This window comes from Phocoena sinus, chromosome 16, assembly GCF_008692025.1.
Source record: "Phocoena sinus isolate mPhoSin1 chromosome 16, mPhoSin1.pri, whole genome shotgun sequence".
NCBI lineage: Eukaryota > Metazoa > Chordata > Mammalia > Artiodactyla > Phocoenidae > Phocoena > Phocoena sinus.
In genome coordinates this window covers 65,812,250-65,836,044 of record NC_045778.1, presented here as the reverse complement: position 1 = coordinate 65,836,044, position 23,795 = coordinate 65,812,250, and the positions used below count along the sequence as shown (strand labels likewise).

Genomic DNA, 23,795 nt, shown 5'->3' with positions numbered 1-23,795 from the left:
TACCATCCCCCTGACAGAGCTGCTGTCAGCGAGTTGGAAAAGTTGCCTTGTAAACCATCAGGGGACTTATTTATCTTATAAAATCCAGTAGGAATTGTAGGAAAGGGGAGGATGAATTAACTTGGCTGTAACTTCTGCCACTGTAAAGACTTTATCCTATTAGATAGACATACACATTAAATCCAAAATACCCCAAACTTGCTGTCTTGTAAATGTCGAAGACTGAAACCTTAGTTGGGTGGAATTCAAACAGTGACCACCGTTGAGCCAGGCAAAATACCTGCCCACCGCCAATACCCCCTTGGTGGCGGCTGGAAACCAAATTCACATTCCTGATGGAAAAATGTGCCTTCTAAATTAAAGTCAGGATTTCCCAATCTTCTCACCGGTGGGAACAAGAAATAAGAGCTTCCATAACAACACACACATCACCAAGACCCAGCCAGGTTCATTAACCAGAAAGGGAATTGCCATGTGCTCCTTTCTACAAGCCACTAAGTACGGTCTTTTGCCCCGATTCTGGAATAAGGACCACTTTACTTTCTGCAAAACTTTTCAACGCACTATTCTAAACACAGCTACCATGTCACTCACAGCAGCTGTGGATATACAGCAACCTCCCCTGTTAAAATACACGAAATTGTATCAGCTAGACCATCCCAAGCAAAATAATTACTGTGGCAGGAAATAAAAAATCAGATTAAGTGGGATTTTTGTGGCACAGGAGACCCCTTCAAGCTTTTGCCTAACAGGGGGACCAAGGAGGATGAAGGGAGGTGGAGCCCTACCTCTGAATTTGTCTTTGGGGTTTTAGCTCCACTATCTCAAGCTTCTTCCATTCTTGCTTTCCAAGTTTAGTTCAGTCTGTTTTAATTCTATCCCTTGGTTAGATCTCAGTTCCTAACATTTTGTAGACTCTTGTTTATCAAAGCTTTGAATTGAGCTATACTGGTTTGTTTACTTGAGGACTAGCTGTTGTGGGCAGGGAAGAAATATTAGTTTAGTTGGAGTCAAGAACCTACAGCCGGGACTTCCCTGGTGGCGCAGTGGTTAAGAATCTACCTGGTGGGCTTCCCTGGTGGCGCAGTGGTTGAGAATCTGCCTGCTAATGCAGGGGACATGGGTTCGAGCCCTGGTCTGGGAGGATCCCACATGCCGCGGAGCAACTAGGCCCGTGAGCCACAACTACTGAGCCTGCGCGTCTGGAGCCTGTGCTCCGCAACGAGAGGCCACGATAGTGAGAGGCCCGCGCACCGCGATGAAGAGTGGCCCCCACTTGCCACAACTAGAGAAAGCCCTCGCACAGAAACGAAGACGCAACACAGCAAAAATAAATTAATTAATAAACTCCTACCCCCAACATCTTCTAAAAAAAAATCCACACATCTTCAAATTCTTAATTCTAAAAAAAAAAAAAAAAAAAAAAATCCGCCTGCCAATGCAGGGGACACGGGTTCGAGCCCTGGTCCGGGAAGATCCCACATGCCACGGAGCAACTAAGCTCGTGCGCCACAACTACTGAGCCTGCGCTCTAGAGCCTGTGAGCTACAACTACTGAGCCTGCATGCCAGAACTACTGAAGCCCGCGTGCCTAGAGCCCGTGCTCTGCAACAAAGAGAAGCCAACACAATGAGAAGCCGGCGCAATGCATTGAAGGGTAGCTCCCGCTCGCCGCAACTAGAGAAAGCCTGTGTACAGCAACGAAAGCCCAACGCAGCCAAAAAAAAAAAAAGAAAGAACCCACCGCCGCAAGAAAGATAAATCAGAGAGAGAGAGAGAGAAACTGGATGATGGGGGATCATTTCACTGTGAGTCAATCCTGGTGGGGTTATTTTTCCCCCCAGGTGACTTACATGCATAGGCAAAGAGATCTTAACAGATCAGAGTCCACATTCCAACTGACAGATATGGGCTTTTTAAATTATTAATTTGATAAACTGCTAAACTGGTAACAAAAGAATAAGTGGATAGAAGAATAAAATGGGTAACAAAATTTGACTTCTTTTTTTTCTCCTGCAGCAGTGGCATTAGAACTGCTCTTCATACACCACAGGTACAGTCATTTACTGTGACTAACGGGAATAATGTACTACATTTCATAATACTGATCTCTTTGGCAATTTGAGAAAAACTCATAACTGGATGGCTACACTTACTATCTAAAAATACTTATCACAACAAACCCTCAAGCAAAATTTCTTTAAAAAAAAACCAAAAACGCTTAATAGGCTTTCTAATGAAGCAAAGAAACTTTTCAGAATGCTAAGAAAAGAACCCACCCTCTCTCCTTCCCTGTTTTGGGTAAACGCTTAATCTTCTCAGATGTTTTCTCCTGCTGAATGCTTTTCTTAGTGCAGTTTAAGATGGTGTTTAAAATGTTCAAAATTCCTTCTAAAAGTGTATCCCTGTTTCCCCTAAAAACGGGCTCAAACTAATGTTAGAAAGTGGCACTGATGTTAGAAATTCCATCCTTCTTCCAGAAAAGGACCAACTATGAGTTGAGATAATGTCCCTTTTTGGCAAATTCTTATTTCCTCTCCGATTCTGGATGTAATTGTCAGCATGCCCATCACAGTGGGTGTACATCACACACAACTTGCCTGTGTATCACTCTCTAAGAGTTACATGGAGATCCTTCCAAATGCAAAATGTCTGTAGAATTATCTGCGATCAGAGTGACTACTTGTAACATTTTCGAGACTGAATTATGGAGCACTTTGCTCTGAAAACACAGCTGGCCAGTGTCCTAACGCGATGCAGAAGGCTATAAACTTCAGCAATCAAAGGTGGATTTATATCTTCATAAGTCACAAACACATGCAGGTGACACTAACTATCAAATGCTAAACCAAAACTTTTTCTATTTTCATAATTGATTTTTATTCATTTCATACCAAAATAATCTGTAAAGAAAAAATTAGTCATCTATATGCAAATTAAATATGCAACCTGATATCAAGCATTAGCCAGGAGTATTTCACGGCAAATCAAATAATTTAGGAAAATCACCTGTGTGCTCACCTCACAGATGTGTGTGCTTGTTTGGTTAATTTTCACCATGATTAGTACCACACTTTCTAACTGCATCCGACAAATGAATTCAACACAGCACACAGAACTAATGGCTCTGTTTTCATTCTGAAGAGAGTTTTAGAACTTACAACCTAAAACTGTAATTTCTGATGTTCATCATGGTTAATAAATAACTTGTTATAAATCAAGAATTAGGTTTGATTAAAATTAAAATACTTTTGGAAATAAAATATTGTGAATATTTGAGGAGATAAATCCTTGTAAAATGTTCACCAACATCAATGTCTTACTTCTGCTTATATGAAGATTTCTTTAAGCTTTCAAGTTATTCTGATTTCCTAAACTCATCCCAGATCTCTTCGTAAGGTGTTATTTATATTAGTTGTTGCCCAAATGGCTTACATAATGCTTCACATTTTATCCAATAATGTCTCCACATTGGCCGTCTTAGAGAATGCACGTTTAAAACAAAGATGTTACAAGATATTAGTTATATGTGTCTAACATGGCTGATAATCTTCACAGGTAATGCGAATATTGGCCCGGAGTCAGAGGTTAACAAGAGCAGAGAGGTCATGGACCATGCTTGACTGAAGCTAGCAACAATGAGAAAACTAAATATACCTGAACAGGCCAAAGGAACTCCACAGTAGTTAACTTTTGGCACGAGCTTCGTAAATACTGAGACTGGGTTCCATAAGACAAACACCAAAGTCAGTCACATTGTTCACTGTCACACCTCATTCTCTTAAGACCAAATATAACATAGGTGAATAGGATTCTGTTTTTATTATGATCATGACTTTACCCAAAATGAAAACTGTGATTAATGAAGATCAGTAAATAGAGACATTAAGAAGTGAAAAAGGGACTTCCCTGGTGGCGCAGTGGTTAAGAATCCGCCTGCCGATGCAGGGGACACGGGTTCGAGCCCTGGTCTGGGAAGATCCCACATGCCGCGGAGCAACTGAGCCCGTGAGCCATGGCCGCTGAGCCTGCGCTCTAGAGCCCGCAAGCCACAACTACTGAAGCCCACATGCCACAACTACTGAAGCCCACCCGCCTAGAGACTGTGCTCTGCAACAGGAGAAGCCACTGCAATAAGAAGCCCGTGCACCACAAGAAAGGGTAGCCCCTGCTCGCCACAAATAGAGAAAGCCCACGTGCAGCAATGAAGACCCAATGCAGCCATAAATAAATAAATTTATTTTTTAAAAAAGTGAAAAAATTCTTGTAATCCTTAAACGCTATGTAACATGAAGAATATTGATATCTTCATCATTTTGAAAGCGTTCAAAACTTCTCCGCTTGGGCTTCCCTGGTGGCACAGTGGTTAAAAATTGCCTGCCAGGGCTTCCCTGGTGGCGCAGTGGTTTAAGAATCCGCCTGCCAATGCAGGGGACACGGGCTTGAGCCTTGGTCCGGGAAGATCCCACATGCCGTGGAGCAACTAAGCCCGTGTGCCACAACTACTGAGTCTGTTCTCTAGAGCCTGCAGGCCACAACTACTGAGTCCATGTGCCTAGAGCCCTGCTCCGCAATAAGAGAAGCCACCGCAATAAGAAGCCCACGCCGTGCAACGAAGAGTAGCCCCTGCTGGACGCAACTAAAGAAAGCCCGCCTGCAGCAATGAAAACCTAATGCAGCCAAAAATAAATTAATTAATTTAAAAAAAAAAAAGGGGGCTTCCCTGGTGGCGCAGTGGTTGAGAGTCTGCCTGCCAATGCAGGGGACACGGGTTCGAGCCCTGGTCTGGGAAGATCCCACGTGCCACGGAGCAGCTGGGCCCGTGAGCTACAGATACTGAGCTCTGCGCGTCTGGAGCCTGTGCTCCGCAGCAAGAGAGGCCGCGACAGTGAGAGGCCCGCGCACCGCGATGAAGAGTGGCCCCCGCTTGCCGCCACTGGAGAAAGCCCTCGCACAGAAACGAAGACCCAACACAGCCAAAAATAAATAAATGAATAAATAAATTTAAAAAAAAAAAAAAAAGAATTGCCTGCCAATGCAGGGGACACAGGTGTGAGCACTGGTCCAGGAAGATCCCACATGTCACAGAGCAACTAAGTCTGTGCACCACAACTACTGAGCCTGCTCTCTAGAGCCCACGAGCCACAACTACTGAAGCCTGTGGGCCTAGAGCCCGTGCTCCACAACGAGAGAAGCCCCCAGTAACGAAGGGTAGCCCCCAGTCGCCACAACTAGAGAAAGCCACGCGCAGCAACAAAGACCCAATGCAGTCAAAAATAATTAATTAATTTAAGAAACACAAAACTTCTCCTCTTATGAATTACATTATAACCTTACTCAAATAACTAGAAAAAGTGCAGGTTCCCCAATACAATGTATTTAACATGCCATCCACTAGAGGAGAATTTCACCCAAAGCTCTAGCTCACACAATTCTGAAATCAAGAGGAGGACAACTCATTTTGCAACTGAGGGCAATCTCCCGGCTACATTTTCTCAAAGATGGCTGATACAAACAGCACTTCATAACTACATAAAAATGGTTGCTCAGATTAAATTATGCAGTTTCAAAATAACCTGCTCAAGTTTCAGCCCATTAAAGATGGACCTGCAAGGCGTTTGCCATGTTATGTCTGCTTCCCATGGAATTTCAGTGGATACTGAGGGGAGTGCAAACCCCAAATCATCCTTATAAATAAAGACTTTGATACATAAGCGCAAGGACACAGGGAGGGGGAAGGGTAAACTGGTACAAAGTGAGAGAGTGGCACTGACATATATACACTACCAAATGTAAAATAGATAGCTAGTAAGAAACAGCTGCATAGCACAGAGAGATCAGCACAGTGCTTTGTGACCACCTAAAAGGGTGGGATAGGGAGGGTGGGAGGGAGACACAAGAGGGGGGGATATGGGGATACAAGTATATGTATAGCTGATTCACTTTGTTATACAGCAGAAACTAACACAACAATGTAAAGCAATTATACTGCAATAAAGATGTTAAAAAAAAAAGAAATAAACATAAGTGCACAAACATCAAATCCCATGAGCACATTCACCAGCCTTGGACCTCGTGCCTGAACACTGATCTGTCACCAACGCAAAACAAGCCAGAGCCATCAGGCACCTCTTTGAGGTCTCTATCCTGGACTGCTAGCTGAAGGGGCCATCTTTGAAGAGCTCAGGCTTATCTACTAAAGTAAAATATTCCAGGGGTGGAATTTTCAAAATGGGGGTGAATTTACAGGGTAAATTATTTATTACATGAGGTAACTGAAATACACTTGAAATGATCCATCTCCCACAAAAACGGCCTTTATTTTCAACCTGGCAACATTTCAAAATCAGTCACCGCTCTACAGAGATTTTTCTATGAACATAAAATTCTTAGTTTTTTCCTAATTAAAAGTAAATGATAGGAAAATGCAGGGTGACTACAATACCAAAGCAAACTCAATGTGCACCCTAGCTTCAAGCCACAAGACACTGGCCAGTAAGAAGTACATGAGATGTTTCCCAGTTAATAATCAGTCAATTCGATTTTTTTTTTCTCTTTTACTAAATAAACCTCAGGTTTTAAACATTTTTTTCTCTGTTAGTTTATATTTATGTTAAGGACTAAAGAGAAATTTTAAGCAATGATGTACTTAAACTGTCCATCATATTTAGTAAATCTTAGCTGAAATTTGCAAAACAAAGGGAACAGAATAACAATATAAAATATTTTGTTTCAAATAGCTACTTGTTAGTAGTTGAAAGTTATATAAAATCAAATTAAAGCAAAAAGATGTCATAAATGAGCTTTTAATATTCTACCAGTCAAAAAAAGGGGAACCATTTTGTTCTGAAATACGATACCAGCGTTCTTTGATGTCAAACTTAAATTTTCACTCTTCTATTACATAAGTCAGTCTTAAAAACAATATTTACTTCCATTTATGCCCCATCACTGGTTATTTCTCTTATTACATTTTAATAAGTTTACGTAACTCAAAGCAGTGCCGAAAAACCCCTGCTCGGTTCCATAGGATTGATTTTGCTGTGCTTGTGTGTATTTCTTTAATTTTCCCCAGTTTCACCCAAACACTCATCATTCAGACTTTCCAACACTAACCACACTAGTTTTGAGGACTTCATTACAAGCTGAGGGAAACTTTTCGGAGAATAAAGATCCTTCAAACAAACCAACATTCTAGGCCTTAAACTGTCAAACTCGAAAGAATGAACGAAGCCTCACCATTTTACTTTTTATGTCTCCCAAATGGGCTGAAAGAGCTTCTCAGAGCCTACTGACCACTCCCAATCTACTCGACGCATTGGGACGGCCGGCCCGGAAAACTCGCGACCCAAGTCGCACAGTTTCCTCCGATTCACAAGATGGTAACGTTAATGGAAAACGGTTCCGCGGCTAGAAACTCTTCGCTAGGGCCTTCTTGGAAAGTGTGAACACTTCTTGCAGGACAAAGCAAAAATACGTTGTCTACAAACCCTCACCACCCTTTTCACCCAACATCACTGTTTGACTTCATGGGCACCATTAAGGGTGGTTTCTTCGCGCGGCGTTTTACTTACACGCCCTCCAGCACGCGCGTGCACACACGCACGGCTCTCCATACGTTCCAGCGGCCTCTTGGGACTAGAAAGATGAAATATAGTCCCTGGGCCATTTCCCCCCAGTTTGAGTTAATTTAGTTCAAAATAGCGGGTAACGTCCCCGAAGAGAAGAGACAGGGGATGAGGAAGAACAAAATTATTTTCCCCAAATAGCTTGGCTTCCCTCTCCCCAAACTCACAAACAGCCAGAATGACACCGACTCTGCCGAGAGGGCGGGCAAGAAAACTTCAAACGCAAGGCGGCCGAGAGAAGTTTAGCGGGAACGGGAGAGAGGAAGCCACAAAAGGGGGCGCCCGGGGCTTGTCCCCCAAGCGCACCCGGGTCCCCGCTCCCCCTTTCCTCCTCTTACTTTTGGATGATCTGGGTTAGGCCGGCCTGGGGCGGAGGCGGTGGCGGCGGCTGCATCCCTCTCGGGCCTGGGGGCGCCGGGGGCGCCGGGGCACCGGGCACGCTGCGGGCATCTCTGTCCGGTTGCTCGGGGCCGCTGGGCTCGGCGTCCTGGCTCATGGCTGCGGCCAGCACCTTGCGAAACGAGACCGGCCCGGGCTCGCGGCGGGAGAGCGCGCGCGAGGGGCGGCCCCAGGGCACGGGCGCTCACTGGCCGGGGTCCCCGTGCCCCGTCCCCTTGTCCTTCCCGGTGGCGCGGGGAGGAGACGCGAGGGGCGGGGAGGAGGCAGTCCCGGCGGCCCCACCTCCTCCTCCTCCTCCTCCCGCGGGTCCCGCTCGCCCGGCCGGGCCAAACAGAGGTAGGGGCCAGGGGGCGTCTCCCAGCCAGCAGGAGCCCCTGGGCGCCCGGGTGGTCGGGGGAGCTCTGCCCGCAGCCCGCCGCCCGCCGCCGCGCGACCTCTGGGTCCCCGGTCCGGCGCCCCGCAGCTCAGTGCAACCGCGTGAGGCGGCGAGACGCACGCCAGTCCGCCGCCGGACGCCGAGTTCTCGCCTTTCCCGCTAGCGGGGCGGCCTCTGGGCTATTCCCCGGGACTGCGCGCGCGGCTTCGCGCGCTCCTGCCAAGCGGGGCGGACCGAGCGCGCCCCGGGCGTCTGCGCTCTTCGCCAGCGCAAAGTGCGCGGGGCTTGGCACCTTCCCGCGACTGGAGCCGGGCCAGCGCCACTGGTGGCTGAAGGGCCCGACCCCGCGGGGGAAAAGCCCGGAATTCCCGCAGGTCGGTGGGACTGGTAACCCCAGGTCTTAGATGACCGGACCCGAGGGCTCTCCAAACTGGCCATTCCAGCTGCTGATTTCAGGGGTCCCCAGAAGCAGCCGGCGAGGCCGCCGTGATTTCTCTTCATTTATTTCCTCACTTCTCTAAAGGACCTGCCACGATCCCGCGAGCACAAAGACAAAACCACATATATGTTTTATTCTTGTTATTTATTGCCCAGATCTCAGTAGGAATGTAAAGGATGAAAAGGAGTTCGGTGACATCGCACCCCCAAGATCACCGCTTCTGAAGCTCTGTTGGTTGCTGGGGAGCCAATGTGCGCCACTTCACCTGCACACACCAGTTCACAGTTGTGGACACAGGCATCCTGCGCGGAGGAGTCACCCCGCAAAGTGCAATGTGATGTCCTGGAGCACGGGTAGAGGTCTGGGGAGGCAACTGATGCCGCAGAAACGTCTAGAAGCTGGGCAAAGACCTCGGAGAGTGGTTACTCTGGAGATCCTTACCCTCTGTCGGGCACACGGCTTTTTAAATCCTGACACGGGCAGCACCGAAAAGCGTCCCTTGGGTGCGTTGGAAGCCAGAGCGCGCGTCAGGGTGCCCCACGGCCTGGAAAGAAGTTTGCTGAAGGTCCCAAGCCAACCCATCCTCCTCCCGCAGCCACGTGAAGGAAAATTCTGGAGATGGGTTCTCTGGGACCGGCAACTAATTGAATTCCCTGAAAGATGCTTTCTTCTCTCCCTAGACTGTGAGTTTCTGTCAACTTCCCTGCCAGTTTCAGGAAGGTAAGCCTCCCTTGATTGCTGTCATCCTACTTAGATCTTTCCCGCTCCCTCCCTCTCTCTCTCCTATACATAAAATGCCCTGTCCACTCTCACCCTTCTTCTGTCTCTCTCTCTCCCTCCTTCACCTACAGATAAAATGGTACATCAGTTCCTTGTATTCATAAAAGTAATCACAATTCGCAAAATTGAATCTCACCAGAAAACCCAGGTAAAGAGGTACTGATTGTTTATTCATTTCACAAATGAGGCAAGTCAGGGTGATTTTTCCAACTATATATGGCTAGTAAGAGGCCATCCCAAAAAGAGTCTTCTCAGGCTCTGGGAGTGGTTAGTTCATCATCTTTAGTTTCTATCACTGAAGTCCTGACTATGGTTTCCATAAAACTCCACCTTCCACTGCTCCCCTACCTCCTTGGTTGAGGGAAATTATCTGAAATTAACATTGCAACTGTCCCAGAAACTAAAACTTTCCATATGCTTACATTAAAATATCACTCTGAGAATCCCCCAAAACCTTTGTGAAAAAAGCTTTGTAGTCAAAAAAAGACAGATCAGCAGTTTTTACCAGAGAGGTTGAGTGACTCAGTCTCTGAGTGTCAGTTACCAAATATGTAAACTGGCAGGGATGAGACCCGGACTTGCACAGTCACTGTTAGGATTAGAGATAATGTATCTTGCACATTTGGTGCAAGAGATATTCAATCTGGCAGGTATCACAAACATGATTCCTTATATTCCAAACTTGTAGCCAAATAGAACAGCAGACCTCAAACTCCAGGAAGCTGAATGCCTGGAAGTCACAATATTAATATAACTTAATCCATTCTCATAACATTTTTACTAGCACAAAAAAACAAAGGAAAAAAGGAAGGAAAGAAGGGAGGGAGGGAGAAAAAAAAAGATGGAAGGGAGGGAGAGAGGAAAGGAAATTCGTATTATACAAATGCACCTCTCTACATCTCAAAAATGATGTATTAGTTTTGTGACAAAATAATAACAGTGGGTAAATCTTGGGTATTCATTAGACTTTTCTTTCATCCTTTCTGTAAGTTGAAATTTTCAAAACAAAAAAGGAAAAAAATAATAATTCACAAGGTATTTTTAAGAAGCCCCATTTCCATGAGTATAGCTTAATGTTTGCAGTTCATGTATTATGTAAGAACTGAAATTTGAATTGAAGCAGATGTGAAGGGTGAGGGAAACACTGCAGCAAAAACCTAAAGCTAGTTCCTGTCTTATCTCAGATCCCCCAAAATGTTGTCCAGGATAATAATGAACAAGACTTTCCATTTTGCAAGTCAAACATTAAGTGTATTAAGCAATTCCAATGAAAACTATTTATTAACTTAATGTCATTTCACTCCTTTCCAGGAAAAATGAGAAAGACCCCTGGCTGGGGTTGCAGCCATGTAAGAATCTTTAGCAATCTTGCTTTTGTGGGTCTGTCCTGTGTCATCACCACCCCCATCACGCTAGGATGTGCTTTACAGTTACTGAAGTGAGGGAAAGGCTGGGGGGAGGGGTTGTGTGGTCACCCGACTTGACAAATGGGGAGGGGAGGGCTGGTAACATCTCTGTTCCACTGTGCAGAAGCATTCTCTCCCTGCTGACATACCAGTAAACTGTGATCAGGAAGTGAGGCTTTTGCTGTCTATGAATATATTGAACATTTCACAGGAGTCAGCTGCTAAGTGCTTTCATAGATTATTATTTACTTCATACTCACAATAATCCCATGACGTAGCTACTGTTACCTTGTTTTAGAATTGAGGAAACTGAGGCTAGAGGGCTATAAGAACTTGCCCCAGGTCACCTGGCTTTTAAGAGGCAGAAGCAGGACTGCAGTTAGGTCAATCTGACCCCAAACCTCTCCCACTGCCTCAGTGGCACACCTAGACCTAAGATGCCACCTGTCCTCTTTTGCTGTGATGCTGCCTGCATCTTCCAGTGAATGTAAAATGCCCCCTGCATTGTGATTCAACTCTGCCACTCATATTTATCCGAATCAGTAAATTAATAGGCAGGATCCAAATTGACGCCTTATAAACAAGAAAATTTAAAGAAATTAAGCAGCCTAGCAGTGGGTAGTAGAAAGGAGCAGGAAATCGAAACCAGGTCTCTGTCACTCTCAAACTTGCCAGGGACTCTGGTTTGTTTTGTAATATTAATACCTGTTTACTGGGTTCCAGACAGTGGTTCTAGGAGCTTTCTTATGCCTTATTTCATTTAATATCACCAGTTTGCAGACATAGAAGCTTGATGACCCTGTCCAAGGTCACAGGGATAATAAATAGTGGAGCTGAAGTTCAGACCCTGGTCTGACTCCCTGCAACTCCCTGCCCTCTGTTCAAGGTGATGTGAGCATTCATCTCTGCAGATGGAATCATTTAATATGTACTGCTATTCCATATATGTATATTACTATTTTTTAATGACAATTTACTTAGTAGATTATAAAGTTTGATAATACTCAGAACTGGTGAAAATGCAGGACACAAACATTCTCATATACTGTGGGTGAAATTATCAGTTGCTGCAACCTCTCTGGAAGTGAGTTGGCACTGTCTATTACAGTTACAACAAAGGAAACTGATTGCGTAGTTACCTTTTTAGGAATTTATCCTATAGGTTTATTTGTAGCAACAACCAAAGTTCCATGTTCAAGGAAGTTTATTGTGGCATTGTTCATAATAGCAAAAACCATAAACAACCAGAATGCTAAGCAAAGGGACTGGTTACATAAAGGATGGTCCCTACATGGAAGGGATTACAATGTAGCCCTCAAAAAGAAGGGGGCAGGTCTGTATGCACTGCTAAGAAGAAGTTGCCAAGACCTGTTACTAAGGAGAAAATACAAGTTCCTCAGCAGTATTGCAGTATGATTAAATTTGTATAGAACCAAAGAGTATAAAACATTCCAGGAAAATTATACAAGTAATTAATTATTAACAGTAATTACCTCTGGAAATTGGGATGGGGCAGGAACCTTTTTCTTTTATGACCTTTTATATCATTTTTATTTGAAATAAAATTTAATCGAAGTACAATATATATACTGTTGGAAATTTTTTTACTATAAACGTGGTTTTTTTAATTAACTAACAACAAAACCTTTCTTTCTTCAACTACTAATTCTTAATAGCACTTAGGACATGAATAGGATTTTATTTTTAAGGTAAAACTTCGTCTGGAAGAATGAAGGAGAAACACACTGGACAATGTATTTTCCGGAGTAGCCTTTTGTTATTCTAACAACCCAAGTAGAGACAATTGAATAATTAACTCATTAAGTTGCCATCAGTCATCTTGATACAGTTACAACCTACTAGTTTGATAATTGTGGATAAATATTAAGCAACCTATCAACATTAGCCATAACATATTAACTGTTATCTGGGTATTAATAACAACAGTTATCATTTCTTGAGTATTACTCTACGCCAGACTGTCTTGATCACATAATATTTCTCATTTAATCCTCACAATTACCTTATTAGGTGGCTGTGTTTATGCCCATTTTAAGGATAGGAAAACTAAGGCTCAGAGAAGTTAAGCCACTCAACAGCTACTAAGTGGAGGAAGTGCAAATCTAACTCCAGTCTCTATTCCCCCTAGGATAGAGCTTTTAACTGCTCCGCATAGTGGCATGTTTCTTGGTATAATGGGGCTTCTGAGACCAGACATTTCCTCTGCTAAATGCTGGCTGGTTTGACACGCTCTGCTGTCTCCAGTACCTCATCCTTTATTTTCCTATCTCTCCACAAGACCTGGCTTCTCTTTTCTATCCCCCTGAGGTGAGCTTTACCTGTTTGCTGGCTTCTCTCTCAGAGCTACACCCTAATCTTTTACTTAAACTCCATGGAATCCCCGCAGATGTCTCAAAACAATCATAAAATAAAATCCTGTGCTAGCTTCACAAAGGATTGCCTCTCTGAAAACGCAGGAGAGGCAGTGGCTGAAGGATGCTGTTTAAAAATAATATGGTTACTCATGGATCTGGATGCACATTTGAATTTGAAGGAGACAGTCAGGGAACTTTAGCTGAGCAAAAGTGAGGACATGACCCAAGAGGTTCTTTTCTGCCTAACAACTCATGGAGAGCATCCCTCATTGGCTGTAGGGACAGGCTTAGCCTCCATCTCTCTGGTGGTGGATTTATCAGCCAGGCCCCTTGCCCGCTGATGAGCCGCACAGGTGTTGTACTATAATCAAAGTAACAGTTGGCTGGGAGTCAGAAAATCTGGGTTCTGGACCGCTAGGTGTATCCATCCAGTGTTCCTGAACAGAAAAGCAGTCATCCCAAACCAGGAGTGACATCAACATCTTTGCCTTCCCTAAAAGCATCACTGCCCCAAGCCTAGGTAGCTTGACCTCTGTCTTTCCACAGCTTGCTCAGTACCTGGCCATGAACCAACAGTGGATTGAGTTAGAATCCTAGGCAGGGCAGGGTTACCTGCATCTGGCTTCCAGGAAAAGAAGAATTTCGAGCTGTGCTTTGAGGGATCCAGAGAATGGCTTTATCTCTTTTGCTATTACCAAGAGAAAGCAAAGCAGCAGGGTACAATAAGGGGTGTTATAAAACAAGTTGCAGCTGAATTTTCTTGGAGGGGGGATGGGAAGTGATGGAGGTATGAAATGAATGTGGCAGAAATGTTAGCTGGTGGCTAGTTGCATGATTTAACTTCCATGGGGCCCTGCACCCCCTGTGGAGACCCAGCTTCTACACTGCAAGCTTAATCCCTGGGGAATGTCACTGTCATTCAGAAGCTGGTAGTGTGACTGGGGCCCCAGCCAAGCAAAACAGCACTTCTCAGAGGCAGGGGATTCCTTTATCCGGCCCCTCCCTCCAGGTGCCTCCTCCGTCTTCCCTTATCACCAGGGCTGTCTGTCTGTCTGGCCAGTTGGTCAGCAGGGAATAAATATCTCAGGCTGTTTGCCCACTGGCTTGGGGATCAGGTGACCATTATGGAAGGCAACACCGGAGGCCTTTGCATGCCAGTGTGATGCCAGGAACAGTGAGAACCTGTGATATGCTGACCTCACTGAGTGGGCACCCATGCAGCTGGCCTGGAGTGGGGAGACTGGTGCTACTCCCTGAGGTGGCACCTATGGTCATCCCAGGGTCACCCGAAGCAGGATGCCCTGCCCAGCCACCTCTCAGCATAGACCCTGGAGTCAGAATAGCTGGATTAGAAACCCAACCCCATGACCTGTGAGCTACATGACTTTAGGCTACCTTACCTCTCTGAGCCTCAGTGTTCCCATCTGAAAAATGGGAATAATAGTGCCCCCATCATAAGTGGGCCCTGATCCAATATGACCGGTGTCTTACAAAAAGAGGGCAATTGAGAAATAGATTACACAGGGTGAATGCTGTGTGATGACAGAGGCAGAGGCTGGCATGACACAGCTGCAAGGCTGGGAACACCAAAGACTGGCAGCCACCACCAGAAGCTAGGGAGAGGCAAGGAAGGATTCCCCCAGAGGCTCAGATGGCCCTCCTGACACCTGGATTTCTGACTTCTGGCCTCCAGAACTGTGAGAGGATGCATTTCTTTTGTGGTAAACCACCTAGTTTGTGGTGCTTTGTTACAACAGCCTGAGGAAAGTAACACAGGGAGGAAAGGGACTGGTGGAGAGGGAGGGGCTGAGGGATTTTGTTCCCTTGGTCTGACAGCCCAGTAAGCCAGGTGAAGGGACGCACAACCAGAGGGGACTCAGGGGCTCCCCACCTTATCCCCCAGTCCCTGAGGGCTTGAGCTCAACTCCAATCCCAGGGCCACCAGGGAAGGCAAGCTGTTTGCACCCCGTGAGAATAGGAAGTGGGGAGGAGCCAGGAAACAAGGATCCATGGTCCAAAAAGGAAGGACTCTGACATCCAGAAACCTTCACAGCCTCCCCCCTGGTCCAGCCTCCAGGCTCAGCTCCTTTCACACTTGAGTCTGGCCAGGCTGGTCTAATCCTTTCCCTGGAAAACACCTTATGCGTTTTGCCCCCCTGCACCTCTTCTTCTGTGCCCTTCTCCCTCTGTGCCCTGCCTGCCTGAGCCTATTTCCATCCCAGGAGTGCCTTCTAGCCCAGGAATGTCTCCCTTCTTGGAGAGCATATCGCACTGCTGGTCTGCACATCTCACTTGGCAATCAATCATGTACTCCCAGTAAGTGTGTATATTTTTTATTTGGTAATGTGATCCTTCTTTACTGTTCTGTGGTTTAAGTTTTCATGTGTCATGCCTTGTTCTCCTGACTTTATCAGCAATGCCTGGGCTGCAGGGACTGGGCATGCCTCTCCGAGTAGCCCTTTCATCCTCAAACGTGGAGATTTGCCCACAATAGAATGTATATTTGTTTCTTTGATTCAGCACAAGAACGTTGGCTATGAAGACTTGGAAATCTGGCGTGGTTTTTAGTTCTGCCATTGGTTTGTTTGTAGCAGTATCATTAAGGGCATGGCCTTTAGAATCAGACAGACCTGGGCTTGAATCCTGACTCCGTCACTTTATAGCCGTGTGACCTTCGGTAAGTTACCTAACCTTTGCGTGCTTCAGTTTCCTCACCTCTAAAATGAGGTTCATAGGTTGTGAGTGTCATAGCGCCGTGTGTCTGGCACGTAGTATGCCTTCAGAGTTCATCTGCAGATGAATAATATATGTAAGTGCTTGGCACCACGCCTGCCAAAATTCCCTGGGAAGCAGACTCTGAGACAGAAATGGGCTACGGCAGGTTTGTTAGGGCCTGCTCATGGAATATGTGGAAGAGAAGAGAAGGAAGCAGGATTGGGCAGAAAGAGAAGTCAGGCTATAAGAAAGTCTCATGGGAGACCTCAGCCAACCCCATGGAAATTCTGAGGCTGGGGTGACCCATCAGAAGAGGCAAATGGCTCTCAGCGTTTCCACATCTATACTCCCCCTTGGTTCAAGTGGGTGTGCCTCTCCCTGTCATCTAACAAAATCCTTGTTGCACTTCTTTGGCTCTGATTGAGTCCTGTGCCTATTTGTGAACCAATCTACAGCCAAAACATGTGATAATCTCACTGGCTGAGCCAGAGACTCAGGCTCACCCCTGGTGCCAGATGCCACATCCACTCCACCTGAAGCAGGCATATTGGAGAGCCTGTGATTCCCCTAGTGGAAAATCTGAGGGTGCCAGGAATAGGTGGATGCTGGACTGTGAAAGCCTGACAAACATCTATTCTTTAACTGAAAAGGATATTAGCATAGGAACAGCCTCTAGTAGGGCAGGTGTGTACTGAGAATGAAGGACATGATGATGTGTGGTGCAACATGCATGGCAGGGTGTCTGACTCAGAGCAAGGTATTAAAAAATGTTTGCTGAAAAAAATTAAATAAATATTCCAAGTAAATGGGGAAAAAAAGCATCCCCTGAGGGATCCTCAAGCTGAGTTTTCAATCTGAGCCCTAGAGAGGCTTCTGAGCTGTTGGATGTTCTGTGTCTGGATCTGGATGGTTTCATAGATGTATTCACTTTGTAGAAATTCAACAAGCTATACATTTATGGTTTGTGTCTCTTTCTACACATACGTTATACTTTAGTGAAAATGTTCCTTAAAAAGTAAAAGAAAAAAAAAGAAATCTCACATAGTCTAAGGCTACATAATAAGACTGCATTCTTTCTTCATATTCTAGTCTTTTCTTTCTGTCCATAATCTTTGACAGTTACAACCACTCCATTCCTAGGTGTTCATTGCCTGAAGAACTATTTCATCCAGAATGATTTTATGATAATTGAGTGTCTCTACAACCTTCACCCCAGACCTCCAACAACTAGAATTCAGATTTCTAAGGGTGTGTCATGAAGATGAAGATCATTACTAAAGCAACAGGTTTTTTGGATTTTTTCTTTTCTTGGCTGCACTGCGCGGCTTACAGGATCTCAGTTCCCTGACCAGGGATTGAACCTGGGCCATGGCAGGGAAAGCCCGGAATCCTAACCCCTAGGCCACCAGGGAACACCAAGCAACATTTTTTTAAATGTGTGTTTCATATTAATCTTCAAGGATTCAGATAATTATCTAATATTTTTGTTGTTCCTGAACTAGTTAAAAATAAGTGGTAGACACGATGACAGTTCATTCCTAAATACCAAGTATTCCCAAAGAACAAGGATGTTCTCCTCTACAACCACAATATCATTAAGACACCCAAGAAACATAACGTTGATACAATAATATATAATTTTCATTTCATATGCAAATTTTCCCAGTTGTCTAAATAATGTCCTTTATATTTGCTTTTTGTTTCAGTCTATGATTCAACCAAATTTTTGCATTGTATTTGTTATTCTCTTTAGTCTGCTTTATCCTAGAACAGTTTCCACACCATTTTTTTCCCATCATTAATGACATTGACATTTTTAAAGAGTCCAGGTGAATTGATTTGTAGAGTTCATATTCTATATTCTGAATTTGTCTTATCATTTTCTCATTACTAGATTCAGGTTAAGATTTTTTAGCAAGACTACATATGTGATGTTGTATGTTTTCCATTCCTCACATGAGAGGCCCAATTTTTTCAGATTGTACCATTATTAGTGATACTAAGTGGTTTTGCTTGGTTAAAGCAGGTCTCATCTCTTTCCCTTTGTAATTAGAAATCATCTGGGCTTCCCTGGTGGTGCAGTGGTTGAGACCCCCGCCTGCCGACGCAGGGGACATGGGTTCGTGCCCCAGGTCCGGGAGGATCCCACATGCCGCAGAGCAGCTGGGCCCGTGAGCCATGGCCGCTGAGCCTGCGCGTCCGGAGCCTGTGCTCCGCAACGGCAGAGGCCACAACAGTGAGAGGCCCGTGTACCGTAAAAAAAAAAAAAAGAAAAAGAAATCATCTGTGCGCTGACACTTTGAGACTATGTAAGTGTCTTGGTCACCAGTAGTCATTCACCCAATGGTTTTAGCATCCACTAATGACCCTTGCCAGAAGCTGTTATAAATGGAGCCTTTTCTAATTGAATCAATCCTTCTATGCTTGTTAGTTGATTCTGTTTTCTTCTAGTACCTGTATGATTTTATTTTTTATGCTTAGACCTCTGATTCATTTGCAGTTTATTCTGGTGTACAGTGTAAGGCGTGGATCCAACTTTATCTGTCTCCAAATAGCCATCCAGTTGCTCCAACACCACTTATTGAAAGAACCAGCTTTTCCTCAGTGATTAGAGATAATATCTTTATCATATGCTAAATTCCCATGTGCACTAAGGTCTATTCCCGGACTTGCTATTTTATTCTAATAGTCTGTCTATTTATTTACCAGTTTTAATCATAGATCTTTTATAATATCATTTACTATTTGAGAAGCCTAGTCTCTTCTCACAACTCTTCTTTTGACGGTGTTTTTTTGTTGTTGTTTTGTTTTGTTTTTGGCTGCAGTGGGTCTTTGTTGCTGCACGTGGGCTTTCTCTAGTTGCAGCAAGCAGGGGCTTCTCTTCTTGTGGCACATGGGCTCTAGGGCGCACGGGCTTCAGTAGTTGTGGCACACGGGCTCAGTAGTTGTGGCGCACAGGCTTAGTTGCTCCGCGGCATGTGGGATCTTCCCTGACCAGGGCTCGAACCCGTGTCCCCTGCATTGGCAGGCAGATTCTTAACCACTGTGCCACCAGGGAAGTCCCTTTTGAGGGGTTTTATAGCTATTCTTACATGTTTATTTTTCTACATGATTTCTGGAGTTGACGCTTCTAGAAAAGAATATGGTATTTTTATTAGGATCATGTTAAAATTATATATTAACTTCAGGAGAATTAGAGCTTTATGATGTTGAATGGTCCTGTCAGAGAACAAGGGATGTCTCTTGCTTTGTTCAAGTCTCCTATTATGCCTTTTGGGAGCATTTTAACGTTTTCCTCAGAGAGGTTTTGATTATTTTAGTGGTAGCAAATAAAACACTTGACACTCCAGCAGATCAAAGCAAAAGTTTTATTACAGAAAAAGTGATACCAGAAGAGAGGTCAGAGCCAAGAAAATCACCACATTGACACCAGCTGCCAGTCTCATAGCGCAGAGGCACAAGAGACCTGGAGCCAGATGGATATAACCAGCCAAGGCAGAAAGTGCAGCTATAGCACCTCTCCTGAGACTAGACGCCGCCCTCTTGATACCTGCGCTTGTGATAAACAAGGGATTCAAAATTACTTACATAGGTGACTACAAGGAAAACATCTGCCTTTGGTTTCTATAGACGCTACATAGAAAAATATAGCCTGTTCCCTGTTTCCAGGAACAGGGATTTGTGTTCCTGTCATTGCTTTTGTGTATTTTGCCTTGCTCCTTTTTCATATTAGGTTAACTAGAGGTTTAAGTATTTTGTTGATTTTTCAAAGAACAAGCATTTGGGAATGTTTACTATTTCTGCTGTCTTTCTACTTTTTAAACTCATTAATTTTTGCTTTAATAGTTCCGCTTTTGGCCTGGTGGGCTAAGCCCACTGTAGCCTACGTAGACTATTAAAAGTAGTTTTCATTCACATGGGGCAGTCAGCAGTATACATCAATGGTCTCGCTCCAGAACTTTAACTCTCCTGTCATCTGTCATAAAATAGCCCAAAGGATCTTGGACAAGCTGGAAATTCTGCAGGATTTCACAAGAGTCCTCTATTTTGATAATATCATATTAATAATAGCAGATGAGCAAGAAATATGTTGGAGTCCAAATGGTGAGATAGTGAACCTTATAAAGATTCAGGGGCCTGCCACGTTAGTGAACTGTTAAGGATCCAGTGGTCTGAGGCCTGCCAGACATCCCCTCCAAAGTAACAGACAAATTACTGCATCTTGCATCACCCACCACCAAAAAGGAAACACAACACTTGCTTGACCTCTTTCTGTTCTAGAGGCAGCATATTTATTTCACACTCGGGATACTGCTCTGACCCATCATCTGTCAAGTGATACAGAAGGCTGCCAGCTTTGACCAAGGCACCGACTAAGAATGGATTCTGCAGTTATGTCCAGGCTGCTGCTTGGGTCACATGACACAGAAGACCCTATGGTGCTGGAGGGGTTTCTATAAGGAGGAGATGCTGTGTAGAATTCATTACAAACCCCAATAGGAGAATCATAATGTATACATCTGAGTTCTGGAATAAGCCATGACATGTGCAGCAGAGAATTATATATGTAAGAAAAGTAGCTGGGCCCTGGTAGAGACAGAATCTCTGACCTTGCTGACCATGGAGTAACAAGCGCCTATGTGGCCAGAGATGCTGTAATCTATTTTTATTGATGTGTGACAAATCACCACAGATGTAATGGCTTAAAGGAACACACATTTATTTGCTTACAGTTGTATACGTCAGAAGTCCAGAACGGCTCAGATGGGTTCTCTGCTTAGCATATCACAAGGCCAAAAATCAAGGTGTTGACCAGGCTAAGTACTTATCTGGAGGCTCTAGGTAGGAATCTGCTTTCAACCAGGTTGTTGGCCAAATTCAGTTCCTTGCGGCTGTAGGACTGTTCTTGTTGGTTGCCAACTGAGGGCTTTTCTCAGCTCCTTAAGGCCCCTGCATTCCTTCTAATGTGGCCCCATCATCCTAAAGCCAGCAAGAGTACATCTAATTCTCCTCCCACTTCAAATCTCTCTGACTTCCTCTTTTGCTACCAGCCAAAGAAAGCTCTCCACTTTGAAAGGCTCATGTGATTAGATCAGGCCCACCTGGATAATCTTATCTTAAGGTTAAAAGTGCTGGATAGCATAACAGAATTACAGGAGGCATAGCTCTTCATATTCACAGGATTAAGGATTCTGAGGATTAAGATAGGACATTTGGGGGCCATTTTAAAAATGGTCCTTACCACAGCTGCCTGTCATGAACTGGATTATCTTAAACCAACTAAGTCAAAAGCTCAGGTAGGTCCACCAGCAATCCATTGAAAGATGGAAGCAGTATGGCAGGTCTGGGCATGACCAACACCTGAGCACACAAGTAAGCTGCACCAGCAGGTGGCTGAGACCCCTTGTCATCCATCACTGTTGCACCAGTACCTCTCCCTCAGCTCATATCTATGTTCGCAAGGGAAAGTCCTTTATGACCAGCTGACAGAGAAGGAAAAGTCCTCATAAATGGGTTGTTTGGTACATGGAGCCAAAAATGAACTGCTGCCCATGTAGCTCCGCTCTGGTGTGGCACTGTAAGAGCACTGAGAGGAAGTCATCCCAGTGGGAAGAGCTTCAAATGGTACACCTGGTCATTCACTTTCTGTGGACACAGAAGTAGCCCAAGACAAAAATATGCATAGACTCATGGGCAGTGGTGAGTGACCTGGCTCATTTGACAGGGTCCTGGAAAGAGAAGGACTGGAATATTAGGCACATGGAAGTCTAAGGTAGAGGCAGATGGGTGGAGCTGTGGAAGTGGGCATAAAGTGTGGAGATCATTGTATCACATGTTAAGTGCTCACCAGAAAGCATTCACCATAGAAAAGGCAGGGAACATCCAAGTATCCAGAAAGACTTGGCCAGTTAATATCAGTCAGCCTCTGTCATCAGCCACCCTGGTACTGTCACAATGAGTACATCAACGAAATATCTAGAGTACCAGGAATGGAGGTCATTTATCAACTCAACAGCACGGGCTCCCAATCATTAAGGATGATCTAGCTAATGCATTGCTGAATATCCAACCTGCCCAAAACTGAGACCAAAGCTGAGTCCCAGCTATAGCACCATCCCTGAAAAGAGAACAAAAACTTGCAGGCAAGTCATCTTTTGTGGGGTCGTTATTCTGCGTACCATGGATGAAGTGTGTCAGTTGCAGCTTTAAGACCATTTCTAGCAGTGGGGTCTGTACTTTGTCTCACTAACATTTCCCTTGTAAGTTTTCCCCTCAAAGAAACCACTAGAGTCTTGGAGGAGCTGTTGCATGCTGCGATAAGGTTGTTATACAAAGCAGGTGCAACTGAGAGATACGAGGGGTGGACTGAAGTAGTTGCTTCCTATAGGCTCAGAAGGATGACACCTCTGTGGTAATTGCACAGCAGTTTAACTTCCGCTCTGCACGGTCCTGCTTCTCACATCCCTCACAGATTTTGTTACTGAGAGCACTTCTCTTGTACACAGATATCAGTCTTAGAGTCTTTTTTTGGGGAAACCCAACTGAAAATATCTGCCTTTGGTTTCTATAGACGCTACATAGAAGAATATAGCCATGGGGAATCACCTTCTCCTTTTCCAAAAAAATTGTTGAGGATATTATGCTTTACATAATTTAGTGCCATCATAAAAAATTGCTTTTCTAAGTTAGTGCCAGGAAATACATGCATTGTATTCTCCATAATAACAGCTTTGCAACTTACAATACCTCCATTTTTACCATGGCTGCCACGAAGCTCAGAGCCTATCTGAGCAATCACAGCAACAGTTAGCACATTGGCTTTAATTTCCACTCAGTAGTACCTTTTTTTTTTTTTTTTTTGTAGTACGCGGGCCTCCCACTGTTGTGGCCTCTCCCGTTGGCTCCGGACGCGCAGGCTCAGCGGCCATGGGTCACGGGCCCAGCCGCTCCGCGGCACGCGGGATCTTCCCGGACCGGGGCACGAACCCGTGTCCCCTGCATCGGCAGGCGGACTCCCAACCACTGCGCCACCAGGGAAGCCCAGTAGTACCTATTTTTAAGCCATATTTTAATGCTTTTATTGTAAGCTACCTCAAGCACTTTATTAAGAGCAGCAGGGTATATATAATTTAAACACAATAACCAACCACTAGCACCCTTAGGGGAAAACCAGCACACTCTCACTACTCTTAACCGTCTGAATGGTATAACTCTTGTGGTTCGAGAATTGGTTCCTTCTGTTTATTAGTAAGTTGAGCTCGAGCAAGTTACCTAACCTCTCTGGTTTAGTTTCTGACCTAAAGAAATGAGGGTAACAATACTATCTATAGGACTGCTGTGAAGATCAATGAAATAACATTCACAAAGTGAGCATGTAGCTGCTCAGTTATTGAAAGCTGTCAAAACCAGCACCAGCACCACCATCATTGTCATCACCAATGTCATCACCACAAGGACAATAGAGGCATGCCCATTGCTGTTTTAGGCCCCTTTGGCCTAGGGAATGGCAAACAAGACTCTGATGAAATTACCATGGAATGAAAATAGTTTGGGGCTCCAAATCCTAAAGTACCTGAACCCCTGAGACCCCTAAATTTCCAAGTTCTATCAAAGGGTCATGGATGGCTCATGTCTGGTGGCCGTAATGGTTTTGCATATGGTAACTTTTGACCATTC

The 23,795-nt window shown here is 44.7% G+C and overlaps 1 protein-coding gene across 1 annotated transcript in view; it reads right to left on the bottom strand.

Annotated features, from left to right (window-relative positions):
* Nucleotides 1–9,424, bottom strand: part of RBM20 (RNA binding motif protein 20) — a 206,315-nt gene extending 196,891 nt beyond the window's left edge. The window contains exons 1-3 of the mRNA XM_032607597.1: nt 9,284–9,424; nt 8,310–8,582; nt 7,967–8,139 (exon numbers count right to left, since the gene is read on the bottom strand). Coding sequence (XP_032463488.1) covers nt 7,967–8,139; nt 8,310–8,582; nt 9,284–9,424 — 587 coding nt within the window. The remainder of the gene's footprint in view (nt 1–7,966; nt 8,140–8,309; nt 8,583–9,283) is intronic.
* Nucleotides 9,425–23,795: the final 14,371 nt, after the last annotated feature.